Source organism: Siphateles boraxobius, unplaced genomic scaffold (assembly GCF_051911475.1).
Source record: "Siphateles boraxobius isolate OS27281-9 unplaced genomic scaffold, OSU_SipBor_1 9, whole genome shotgun sequence".
NCBI lineage: Eukaryota > Metazoa > Chordata > Actinopteri > Cypriniformes > Leuciscidae > Siphateles > Siphateles boraxobius.
Window position 1 is genome coordinate 17,902,411 of NW_027509219.1, and position 11,509 is coordinate 17,913,919.

The 11,509-nt window shown below is 40.8% G+C and overlaps 2 protein-coding genes across 2 annotated transcripts; both read right to left on the minus strand.

The window, feature by feature from the left end:
* Positions 1 to 174: 174 nt before the first annotated feature.
* p2rx4b (purinergic receptor P2X, ligand-gated ion channel, 4b) lies at positions 175 to 9,586 on the minus strand. Its single transcript, XM_077222616.1, has 12 exons — positions 9,105 to 9,586; positions 7,840 to 7,987; positions 7,621 to 7,692; positions 7,463 to 7,535; positions 7,286 to 7,382; positions 7,119 to 7,199; positions 6,797 to 6,938; positions 954 to 1,090; positions 769 to 862; positions 622 to 687; positions 427 to 522; positions 175 to 283 (listed from the first exon to the last, which is right to left on the minus strand). The coding sequence occupies exons 1-12, from the start codon at positions 9,233 to 9,235 to the stop codon at positions 248 to 250; spliced, it is 1,173 nt and encodes a 390-aa protein (XP_077078731.1). The 5' UTR covers positions 9,236 to 9,586; the 3' UTR covers positions 175 to 247.
* A 72-nt stretch (positions 9,587 to 9,658) lies between these two features.
* On the minus strand, positions 9,659 to 10,943 carry snrpd3 (small nuclear ribonucleoprotein D3 polypeptide). Its single transcript, XM_077222619.1, has 4 exons — positions 10,852 to 10,943; positions 10,462 to 10,610; positions 10,027 to 10,219; positions 9,659 to 9,860 (listed from the first exon to the last, which is right to left on the minus strand). The coding sequence occupies exons 2-4, from the start codon at positions 10,585 to 10,587 to the stop codon at positions 9,796 to 9,798; spliced, it is 384 nt and encodes a 127-aa protein (XP_077078734.1). The 5' UTR covers positions 10,588 to 10,610; positions 10,852 to 10,943; the 3' UTR covers positions 9,659 to 9,795.
* Between the last annotated feature and the right edge of the window lie 566 nt (positions 10,944 to 11,509).

The following is an 11,509-nucleotide window of genomic DNA, read 5'->3' on the forward strand; positions in this document are numbered from 1 at the left end:
TGATGCTGAAAATGCAGCTGCCATTACAGGATTTAAATTGTAATAATATTTTAGAATAATGTATTTTTTTCTGTATTTTTGATCAAAAAAATGCAGCATTATTGAGTTTAAGAGACTTCTTCCAAAAATATTAAAAAACCCTTACCAACCCCAAACTTTTGAATGGTAGCCTAGTGTATGAAAAAAATACAACAGCATATTTGATTCTGATGGTTTTAAGTGCAGTGAAAGTGTCCAGTCCATTCCATCATGGAGTCCCATACGAAGTGCTCTCCATGGAGCTCTATAACAGTAAAAAAAATAAGATATATATATATATATATATATATATATATATATATATATATATATATATATATATAATTTTGCAAAACATTAAATAAGTCATTTAGAAAAATTGAAGTGACTTTTACTCACCAGTGGCACACCGTCACTTTTTTTGTCCAGGTGAATAAATTTATGTTTGACATAGTCACGGTCCTTTATACAAGTAAGGATGAACCAGTCACAAACAGCAGTCACCTGCATGGGAGAAATTCAGGAACAATATGAAAATACTTGATTCAAAGCCATTTTACTCAAATAAGTGATAACATATTTTTTTTAATAATTAGTGCTTACCAAGCTAAGAAAGGAAAGAGTGGCCCCAAGATTCACAATAGTGGGCACAATATGGAATTTACCAGCCTAGAGACAAAACAAAACAGAGTAAGCAAATCTGAAAGTTGATTAAGATGCTTGTTATTATATCATGCTTTAGAGACAAACCTTCCCATACACCATCACATCAAAGCGGATTCCAAACCCCTTTATCAATGTCCGTGTTTCAACGCTTTCATTGTTTTTATAATATTTAGCATATCTGCAGGAAAGTACAAAATTGTTATCCAATAGAAATAAATATAGCTTTAGATACAAAATGTTACAATCAAAAATCTAAATTTTCAATGTACCGGAAATTATTGCCAGGGGCAACGTTATTTTCAGGATTTTTGTTGTCCAGTCTGCTGAAAGAATATCTTGGAATGCAGAAGCGTTCTGGGAAGTCCAAGTCACAACTCCAGTCAATGAAAATCCCTATAATACCACCCTTTAACATCAAAACAATGCCAATTACAAGTAAAATACAAGTTAAAAAAGTATAATACTAAAAACAAATACACTATTGTTCAAACGTTTGGGGTTGGTTTCTGAATGAAGTCTCTTATGCTCACCAAAACGGCATTTAGGATATATATATATATATATATATATATATATATATATATATATATATTAGGGGTGTAACGATACACACAATTGACGGTTCGGTTTCCCCACGGTTTTGACGTCTCGGTTCGGTTTAGAAAGCTAAAATTGCTTCTTTTTTTTTAAACAGTGGTTTAATGAAAAAATTGTCTTTGTCTTTAAATTAATTCAATAACAATTAAACGTTTCACAAGGATTAAAAAAAATCTGCTATATCTGTAAACTATGGGGAGCCGCACATTACTATAACATTAAAGGTTGTAGCCTAGACTTTTAATCTAAATTCAGATGCTATTTATTTTTTAGATATAATAATCAACACATAACACATTGTATGAAAACATGTAAACTACTCGGTTACTCACGTAACCTCAGTTCCCTGAGTTAGGGAACGAGTATTGCGTAGCTATACGCAGTGGGGAAACTCCTTTTCCTCGATTTACTGAAGCCTTTATGTAAAGCGCATTTGCAGCTGCACAGCTAGAACATGAGCGTCTGGCTCGCTCATAGGCTGCGCTGTGGCAACTGCACAGTCTATAATAGTCCCCGAATCTGCCATTATAGCAGGTTTAACGACTGAAGCGACAACTTGCCATGTTACTGTAGTGCGGCTGGCTACGCAATACTCGTTCCCTAACTCAGGGAACTGAGGTTATGTGAGTAACTGAGTATTTCCCTTTCGAACGGTCACTTCGTATTGCGTAGCTATACGCAGTGGGGACGCCATTAAAAACGCAGCACTGAGTAACTGGCTGCCTCTGCAACTCAGGCCCCTGAGCATACAGAACAAGCCATAACCGCATAATTATGTATAAATAGACCAGACACCGTCAGGTCTAAAATAGTACACATCAGTTAGAAATAACCCAACATACTACACCAATGAACCCAGACACTGTCGGGGTTATTAGTATATGAACATATAACCAGTCAAGTGGGTTTATATATGAAATTATAACCGGCCAAAGCGGGTTTTATATATGTATGGAATATAACCGGCAACAGCGGGTTTATGCATGAATACAACCGGCCAGCAGCGGGTTTTATATATATATATATATGTGAATGTGATAGTGCACAGTAATATATGACAAGACCAGCCACCAACGGGTCTTAATCATACCGAAAGCACCTTCGCCTGCAGGGAAGGCACTTCCCTATTATAGAAACTCATAAACGTGGAAGGCGAGGACCAGCCGGCCGCATCACAAATATCACTAATGTGAATGCCAGATGACGAAGCCCATGACGAGGCATACCTCTGGTCGTATGGGCCTTGATACCTCATGGTGCCAGTTCTGAGCCCGCCAGGGAATCAGGGTTCTTAAACAACTGTGATTCACCATAACGTGCAAGCTGGCTGACTGCCATGCATGAGTTGGCACACGGCGTTTCAGCCAATGCTGCATCGGGCGCATGCGCAGTAATCCCATTACGGAGTACTGGCGATGCTGCTGCCATGAGACCAAGCAGTTTCTGAAATTTCTTCAGTAGCGCGCGCTCGCGCAATCTGAAAGTGCCTGCAAGTGCTCGCACCGAGAGCACGCGCTCTGTGTGAGTCGCGCTGTCATAGCTGGAGTCTAAAACTAAAACATGCTCTGGCTGGGGGTTAGTTTGCTTTTTGAAACATTGATTGTGAAACCCAGGCATTTTAGATGGCCGAGAATCAAATCCCTGTGAACTGATAGCTCGATTCTCGACTGTGCCCTCACCAGCCACTCGTCGAGATAATTTACATTTACATTTATTCATTTAGCTGACGCTTTTATCCAAAGCGACTTACAATTGCTATATATGTCAGAGGTCGCACGCCTCTGGAGCAACTAGGGGTTAAGTGTCTTGCTCAGGGACACATTGGTGTCTCACAGTGGATTCCAACCCGGGTCTCTCACACCACAGGCATGTGTCTTATCCACTGCGCCATCACCACCCCTGACCAATTTAACACGCGCACTCCCTGAAATCTCAGAGGAGAAAGCGCTGCATCCACACACTTCGTGAATGTACGGGGTGCCAACGATAGACCGAACGGCAGAACGGTGTATTGATAAGCCCGGCCCTCGAAGGCGAATCTCAAGACTGGCCTGTGACGAGGATTTATTTGAATGTGAAAGTAAGCATTTTTCAGATCCATTGTGACAAACCAATCCCCCGGGTGCACTTGCACGAGGATATGTTTTATAGTTAACAATTTGAACGGCCGTCTCATGAGAACTTTGTTCAAATGTCTCAAATCTAGAACGGGTCTGAGACCACCGTCTTTTTTCGGAATCAGAAAATAGCGGCTGTAAAAACCCCTATTTTTTTAGCGCGGGGGGGACTAATTCTATCGCCCCTTTTGCTAATAGATTTTGTACTTCGGTGCGAAGCACGTGACCCAAGCTGCTTCTCACCGAAGTCTCGAGAACCGCCTGAAAATTTCGGGGGTCTGCGAGCGAATTGGAGCGAGTAACCTCGCTTTATAGTGTTTATGACCCAACTCGACACATCGGGGATAGCTTGCCAGGCTAGAACCCGTGTGGCTAGGGCTTGACACACTGATTGGGGCTGGTCGCCTAACGTAGGGGGACCTGATACCCTTATATTGTGATTTGTGCACACATTGAGTATCAGACTGACTGTACAAGCATTAGCGTGTGGGGAAGTCAGTGTTACAACGGGGGAGGGGCCGCCTAGTGAAGGGGGACCGTGAACCCATATATTGTGATTTGTGCACACATTGAATGTTGGACTGACTGCACAAGCATTTGCGTGTGGGGAAGTCAGTGTTACAACAGGGGAGGGGCCGCCTAGTGAAGGGGGACCGTGAACCCATATATTGTGATTTGTGCACACTTTGAGTGTTGGACTGACTGTACAAGCATTTGCGTGTGGGGAAGTCAGTGTTACAACATGGGAGGGGCCGCCTAGTGAAGGGGGACCGTGAACCCATGTGTTGTGCTCGTGTGCTTTATTTGGGTCGCCGCGCTCACTGACGCGGGCCTGTTTACAATAATAAAATCCCCAGCCGCCTGAACTGAACAGGGGGCTGTGGGAAGTTTTGCTGGCTTCTTTGAGGGTGGTCCGGCAAGCGCGGGACACGCGCCCTCTCTTTCCTTTGCGTGCTAGGACGGCTTTGGCGGGAAGCGTTCGGCATCAGTCGCAGGGCAGGGCTGAGAGGCCTGTTTCGCCGGCCTTGCTGGTCGGCGCCAGCTAGCACGGTTAGTTCCACTCGAGCTCAAGGTCCGCGACAGCCTGTGTTAGGATCCGAAGCACTTCAGCGTCGGAGTTAGTCCTGCCTCGCTGGGTCCGCCGAAGGAGACGAGGCCCGCCACGTGGGAGGGGGGGGGGCGCTGATCTCCCCCGAACGGGACCGGAGATGACTGAGCTGGAGTGAGTGAAGCACGCGGGGACGTGGCCGGCGTGCATTCACAAACGTCCGTGCTCTCTGGATGCCGTTGGCTGCGGCACTTCTTCTTCCTCGGCTGAAGTAGGGCCGGAGAAGAAAGCGCGGGTGACGCGGCGCCGCCGTCTCGAGAGAGAGCTAACGTTAGCCGAGTTCGCAGCACGGAGATAGGCATGCACGCGCAGGCCGCACATCCGCCGACAGAGAGTGCATTCTCTGCGTGGTAGAGTCCCAGGCATGAAATGCAGCTCGCGTGTAAGTAGGCCTCGCTTAACACGAGGCATATGGAACAACGCTGATACAGATATAAACACATAATAAACAGATATTGAAAAGGATATCGCCGGATAGCCACAGGAGAGACGGCGTCAGGAGAAACACGGTTGAGATGTGTAGTCTGCTGAACTGTAGCTCGCTCAGGCTGAAGGCTTCTTCGACGGCGAAGGCTCAATAAATGGTCAGAGACGTGAAGTTTGTTGCTGAAGGAGTAAAATCTGCTATAATGGCGAATTCGGGGACTATTATAGACTGAGGTCACGCCCCCTTGGCGGGCTCTGACGTGCGACCAATGAGATCACTCTGCGTCATACACGTCAGAGCCCGCCAAGGGGGCACCCGCGCCATTGGATGTGCAGTTGCCGCAGCGCAGCCTATGAGCGAGCCAGACGCTCATGTTCTAGCTGTGCAGCTGCAAATGCGCTTTACATAAAGGCTTCAGTAAATCAATAAATTCAGTAAATCGAGGAAAAGGAGTTTCCCCACTGCGTATAGCTACGCAATACGAAGTGACCGTTCGAAAGGGAACTGAACGTAAGGCAGTTTTTGCATTTAACTTGTGTTTTTACTCTAATTTGTTATTGAAATATAATACTTTACACAGTTGTCATTTTCATGAAAGATATTTTAAACATACATTAAATAATCAAGATATCATTAACAGGTTAAGTAAAATATAATATATAGGCTAATATGGTGCATTTATTTAGTGCAAGAGTTCATTTATAGGAACCAAAGTAGTGGACACTGAATCACTTGCCTGTTGAGGTAAATATAATGCTAGTGACAAGCTATGCTGTTTTATTGACGTCTTACCGCTGCTGAAACACTGATTGAGCGATTACACGAGTTATGATGCCTTTCAGTAAGTATACTGCATCTGTCAACATACCTTCAGGTGTACATTCTGTAACTGAGGAAGAGATGATCGCGTTTACCTGCGCGCCGCGCTGGCGCTTGAAATGAGGAGCTTAGTAGGCCTACAGCGATCTGTCACGCCACAGCAAAGAGCGCCAAAACGCCATTTATTGTTTGAATTTCGTGATCAAATAGACAGAATTTGAAAGATTACACCTTGCTTATTATCGAAAATAACAAAACACGGAGCTTGTTATTTGGTGTTAATGGTGGTTAGGCTACAAAACTGAATTCGTTGTGTACTGTACACATAAGAAATGAGGTCCATTGAGCCGGGCTGGGCGGGGCCGGGGTAGCAGGCGGCGGGGAGGGGCGTGTTCGGTACGCAATGAGAGTATCGCGATTCGAATCGTGTGTTCTGTATCGCGGTTTTTTGGTTCGGTTCGAATATCGTTACACCCCTAATATATATATATATATATATATATATATATATATATATATATATATATATATATATATATATGTATGTTAATGTCCGTGTAACTAATTTAACAACTTTTACTTGCACTTTTACTTGCAACTTTTACTTGCACTATAGCAAGACTTTTTATTTTAGTTGTCCTGCTACTTATGTAACACCTAAACTCCTAAACTCAGGTTCAAAGCCTGAATTGACAGAGAAAGTTGATAATCAGCATCATGGTACCAACAAAGCCTGGTTGGATTGGTTTGGTTTTTGTCAACTCAAAACTAATCCTGTAACCCTGAGTTAGTTCAACTACCATCATGGTACAGGCCATTGCAGATTTGTGCTGTTGTCAGGAATTCTATTCAGGGGGTTGAATAATTTTTAGACTGCAGAAGCCATTAAAAGTTGCATTTTTTTTCAGTTGAATTTGAAACCACTTTTGTTGTGTTGAGCTGTTTCAATTACTTTTATTTATAGACTGAATGCCAATAAACTGGATTTGCAATGGTGTTGAATAATTTTGATTACAACTGTATAGCATTATTGAAGATACAGACTTTTAGAGCAATGACGCTGAAGTCTTCTCCTGCCTCGGTTACAATGTCCCCCAGACGGAAAATAGGACAGTGTGGGTCTGTTTTACGATTAAATGTGCAGTTTTTTAAGTACGTGGAGTTGATGTGATGCAGAATGTTTCGCCTAGAAATAACACAAAACATGACATTGAAAGGATCAAATTCACATTGCTCAAATTTGAATTTATAATAATGTTTCTCTCTTTTAACCAGTCATCATTGAAGACCTTAGATTTAAATGATTACCATAATGTTACCATGATGTTTCTGTTCATCTATGAGTAAAGTGCATTAATGAACTTACTTTCTGAAACTGAACTTTGGATATTGGATGTTGTTTTTGATGAGCACTGTGAAGTCCTCCGCTGCACTTAGAAGAGCAGGTCTGTACGATCACAAACTATATTAATTTCCCCATTTTCAATTGTGCAAATGGCATCAAACTTGTGCACTTTTACTAAAGAAACTCACTTTGGAATGATGGTATCATTTTCAAGTGGACACCATGACATCACCTCACAGGTTTCGATTGTGTCCGAGTATTGTACACATCGGCCAGTCTGAACACCTGCGTGGAGGATCACAGAGATTGATTTGCGTCTTACGTCTCTAATATTGTGCAGCGTTATGCGGAACATGAAAACTCACCATTGCCATGGATTTCATTGAATCCCTCTTTACAATCACTGTCTGATTTACAATTAGTGAATTCACTTGGAATCTGTAAAAAGGAATCAATCATAATGCAACGTGCAAAGGTCCCGCCATGCGTGAGAGTGGACATATGCAAATCTGTTTTATCGTACCTCAGGACAGCTACTCTGGGTCTGGCCAGGAGTGACAATCATATTTGTTAACACAAAGAAAGAGTTTTCTCCCTACCAAAAAAAAAAAAAAGAATGCTTGAATGTGGAATTGATTTCTAAAAAATGCATATGTCTATTGGACAAACAAATTAACTGTATTTTTACAGAGAAACCACTGTATTTCCTCTGCAATGGGTTTCTGTCAAACAAATTAGATACCTGGGGTGGGATGACATATTCAGATACGTCCCAAACATGAACTCCCTCAATGGATGAATTGGTCAAAATGTTTCCTTTCACCTTGGTGCTGACTGAGCTGATCACTGAGTCTTGGTCCTGGTAACCGCGCTGATACCAGCAGACATATCTTTAAAAAGTATACAGATATGGAGTTACCCTGAACAGTCAAGACTGCATTGAATTTCACAGAGAACATCACACGCTTAAATTTGTAATTAATATACAGTACTATGCAAAAGCCTTAGGCACTTTAGTATTTTCGCCCCAAGAAAATGGTTTTAATTAATATATTTTTCTGTAGTGTGTCAGTAGGAAATATCAGTTTACATTTCCAAATTTAATTGTAAATAATCCAGTGAGATTTTTGTATGCACAAGGAGTCTGACAACAGCCGGTGCTCCACACGAAGATCTGATCTCACTATCATCGTGTCTGTCTGTGATCACATGAAAAAACTGAGACGAGACTAAATCTAGAATGACTGCGGCAACGTCCCGAATGCGGCTGAAGAAACCTTCCTGCAAAACTACCTAAAAAACGATGCGCATGTTTACCTAGGATAAAAACGGTTTTAAACGTAAAGGGTTGTTGATTTAGTTAATGGAAGGTAATTGATAAAAATCTATTTATGACATTATTTTTTGAAAGTATCCTCACTTTACAGCATTTTTTACCTTTTCACAGTACTGTAGCTTTGCAGGAAGATTTTTTCAAGTGTCTTGGAGTCGTTGCCGCAGTGCTTCTGGATTTAGTCTACGTTTTTTTTCCCCATGTGGTCACAGACAGACTTGATGGTGAGATCAGATCTCCATGTGAAGTACAGGCTGTTGTCAGACTCCATATGCATACAAAAATCTCACTGGATTATTACAATTATTGGCAAAATGAATGTTTGGAAATGTATACTGATATCTGCTACTGAACCACTACAGCCAAAGATAAAAATAACTGGCGTGAAACAATTTTTTGATGAAAATACTAATGTGCCTAAGACTTTTGCACAGTACTGTGCAACAATAGGCTTGTCAAGCTCTAATTCAGGGGTCCAAACCTGCTCCCGGAGGTAAGAGCTAAACTCTGCATGTTGCTGGCCCTCCTGGAGCAGGAATGGGCACCTCGTTCGAATTAAATCAAATTACACTCTTATTCAAAGTGACTTAAAATTAAATGAATACAAGTAGATGCAATCATTATTTCTTTTGAAGTACAATAAGGCTATGAATTATCTAAAAATATACACTCACATGACAACATAGGCGACGATCAATAACTCTATCAGTCTGAAGAGGACTCCAAGTCTTTTGCTCCTAATAACCAGCATTACAGGTGTTTGGTATTCAAAAAGACAGTGGAGACAGCTGCACTTAGAACCCATTGCTGAAGAAATGTCTACTATGAAACAACAGTACTTGATGTAAGGTCAGAACACTGTGCTTAATCCTGTAGCCTGATATCTACTTCACTTCTCAATAGGATTTACACATGCTTTGAATGTAATTTCTTTTCATACAGGAATAATGAATGTGTTAAGATAAGCACTGCTAGCCATCTGCATGTATTTGGTTAAACAGTACCAGTAGCATTTGCACTCAACACATTTACAAGCCAATGTTTGTAACTGTGCAAAACCCATGGAAATCAAGTGGTTGAATCCTCACAGCAATGACCAACAGCTCCTGAACACCTTACATGCTCTAATTAGAACAGAAAATGCACTAAAATGTGTCTTCACAAAATTATACACAAAATTATAAACGTTAACAAAAAATTCTGCCCCCTCCAAAAAAAACACAATCAATTGAAAAATAGCCCATTTATTTCTCCAAGTATAAAAGGAACATATTAAAATAGATCAAACCAAAATGCTGGTAAAATTATGAATAAAAATTCAGTAAAGTTTACAGTAAAAAAAACAAAAAAGGCATCAATATAAAACTAGCGTCTCTTTTGGAATATGTTCCCCCGTCCTGGTCCACCACGTCCACGTCCTCTGGCAGCCACTGCAAAAACATTAATGCAAACATAGCTTGATATCATCTTTACAACAAAAAATATAAATAATGTCACATTAATTCTCTGAAAAAATGAGATGTTTCATTTTGTTTCATTTTCAAAAAATGTTTCTGCTGTAAGATGTGTGGACTGGGTTCAAGAGGCTGTATATACCTTGGGCTTTGAGAATAGCAGCTTTTCCTCGACCAGCACCAGCTGCCTGATTTTTGTTCTTCATACTCTTTAACATGGGAGCATTTTTCAGCATGTCGGGGAGGATGAGGAACCTGATCTTACTGCCACGAATATACACCTGCTCCAGCTGAGATACACGGCCATCCCTGTATGTGACTGTGATGTTTGCCATCTGGAGGAAATTGAAGATGGAAAGTAAAGAATGAGGCAACCTTTCAGACTCAGAGGACTGTTTTTACTTGGTGCAAACCTTATTATGAATCCAAAGAATAATATCCAACACAAAGACTGATAAATCAACTAAAAACTCAACTTACAGATAAAATCTATAAGGGTAAAATAATGCATCTTTTAGATAAGCATTTATTTTCATGCCTTAAATTAGCTTTCAGTACATATGCCAAATATTAGTACCTGGCAGTTCATGTTGTCCTCAGCCTCGATGAGTTTGCCCCTGTAAACCTCCCCAGTGTTGGTTTCACAGGTGACTATGTGTCCCTCTGCTTCATGAAGAACTTTGATGGGCACTCCAATCGACATCTTATCAACAAGTTGTCTGTGAACTGTGAGAGAGAGAAAATGAGACCCTTCAGAACATTTGGCAGATGAGAAATAACTTCGACAGAAGGACAATCTTTGTATTCCGAGGTGAAAGCTAGTGGAAGTTGTACACTAAATGAATGGGTCAGCCACAATATATTGAGGTTGTTCGTAAACGAGCAAGAAAAAAACCCCACACAACTAGAGTTAATTATTTGAACACAAATCTACAAACAATTCCCGACAGACACGTTCCAATCTCACCCAAACGAGCACAGAACGTCCACAAACAGCTTTTCTTCGACGTTCTTTAGAATTTCCGGGGATTTTATTGTAATTTACTGGAGACACGCACTGCCACCTACTGGACTGAGTTAAAACATAATTTAATTCCACAAGTGCCATTTATAACCAAACTTTAATTTAATTTGTTTTGGGGGGGATACCAAAGATTGACATACATGAATTCACTCAGCTTTTGTTTAATTTAAAATGCTTATAAATCCCTTAAAATAGAATGTAATCATATAATTTAATTGAGATTTTCAATTTAGTTGAGACATTCTGTAAATATCCTGGTTCATCTTTTTATTTATGTTGAAATAAATAAATTCATACCTGTGTAGTATTCACTCAGTTTGAGAATAAATAAGTGATTAGATGTATTAATTTTGTTTCTAGGCTTCTCTCTGGGGGTTCATTTCAAAGGAGTTCCAAAATGTAGTGGATTTCCATCTTTTATCCACGTAAAAGCCTCGAAACAGGATTTTCTGCATGTTTTAAAATATAAAATACGTCCTCAACCAGAGTGCCCCCAGTGAATACCGGCCATTTCCCACCGCGGTATTAATATATAAGCCATTTATAGGCATAGAATATAAATTAGAGTTTATTTTGGAGGTGGCTTCCTACTGTAATTTCT

Excerpts from the sequence above, each read along its gene's own strand:
- p2rx4b (XM_077222616.1), bottom strand. The coding sequence starts at position 9,235 with ATGGGTTCTAAGTGCAGCTGTCTCCACTGTCTTTTTGAATACCAAACA. Across the intron at positions 7,988-9,104 it reads ATCGTCGCCTATGTTGTCAT|ATATGTCTGCTGGTATCAGC; the intron begins GTGAGTGTATAT and ends TACTTTTTAAAG. Across the intron at positions 7,383-7,462 it reads CAATGAAATCCATGGCAATG|GTGTTCAGACTGGCCGATGT; the intron begins GTGAGTTTTCAT and ends TCCTCCACGCAG.
- snrpd3 (XM_077222619.1), bottom strand. The coding sequence starts at position 10,587 with ATGTCGATTGGAGTGCCCATCAAAGTTCTTCATGAAGCAGAGGGACAC. Across the intron at positions 10,220-10,461 it reads AGGACAACATGAACTGCCAG|ATGGCAAACATCACAGTCAC; the intron begins GTACTAATATTT and ends AATTTCCTCCAG. Across the intron at positions 9,861-10,026 it reads TGCTATTCTCAAAGCCCAAG|TGGCTGCCAGAGGACGTGGA; the intron begins GTATATACAGCC and ends ATGTTTTTGCAG.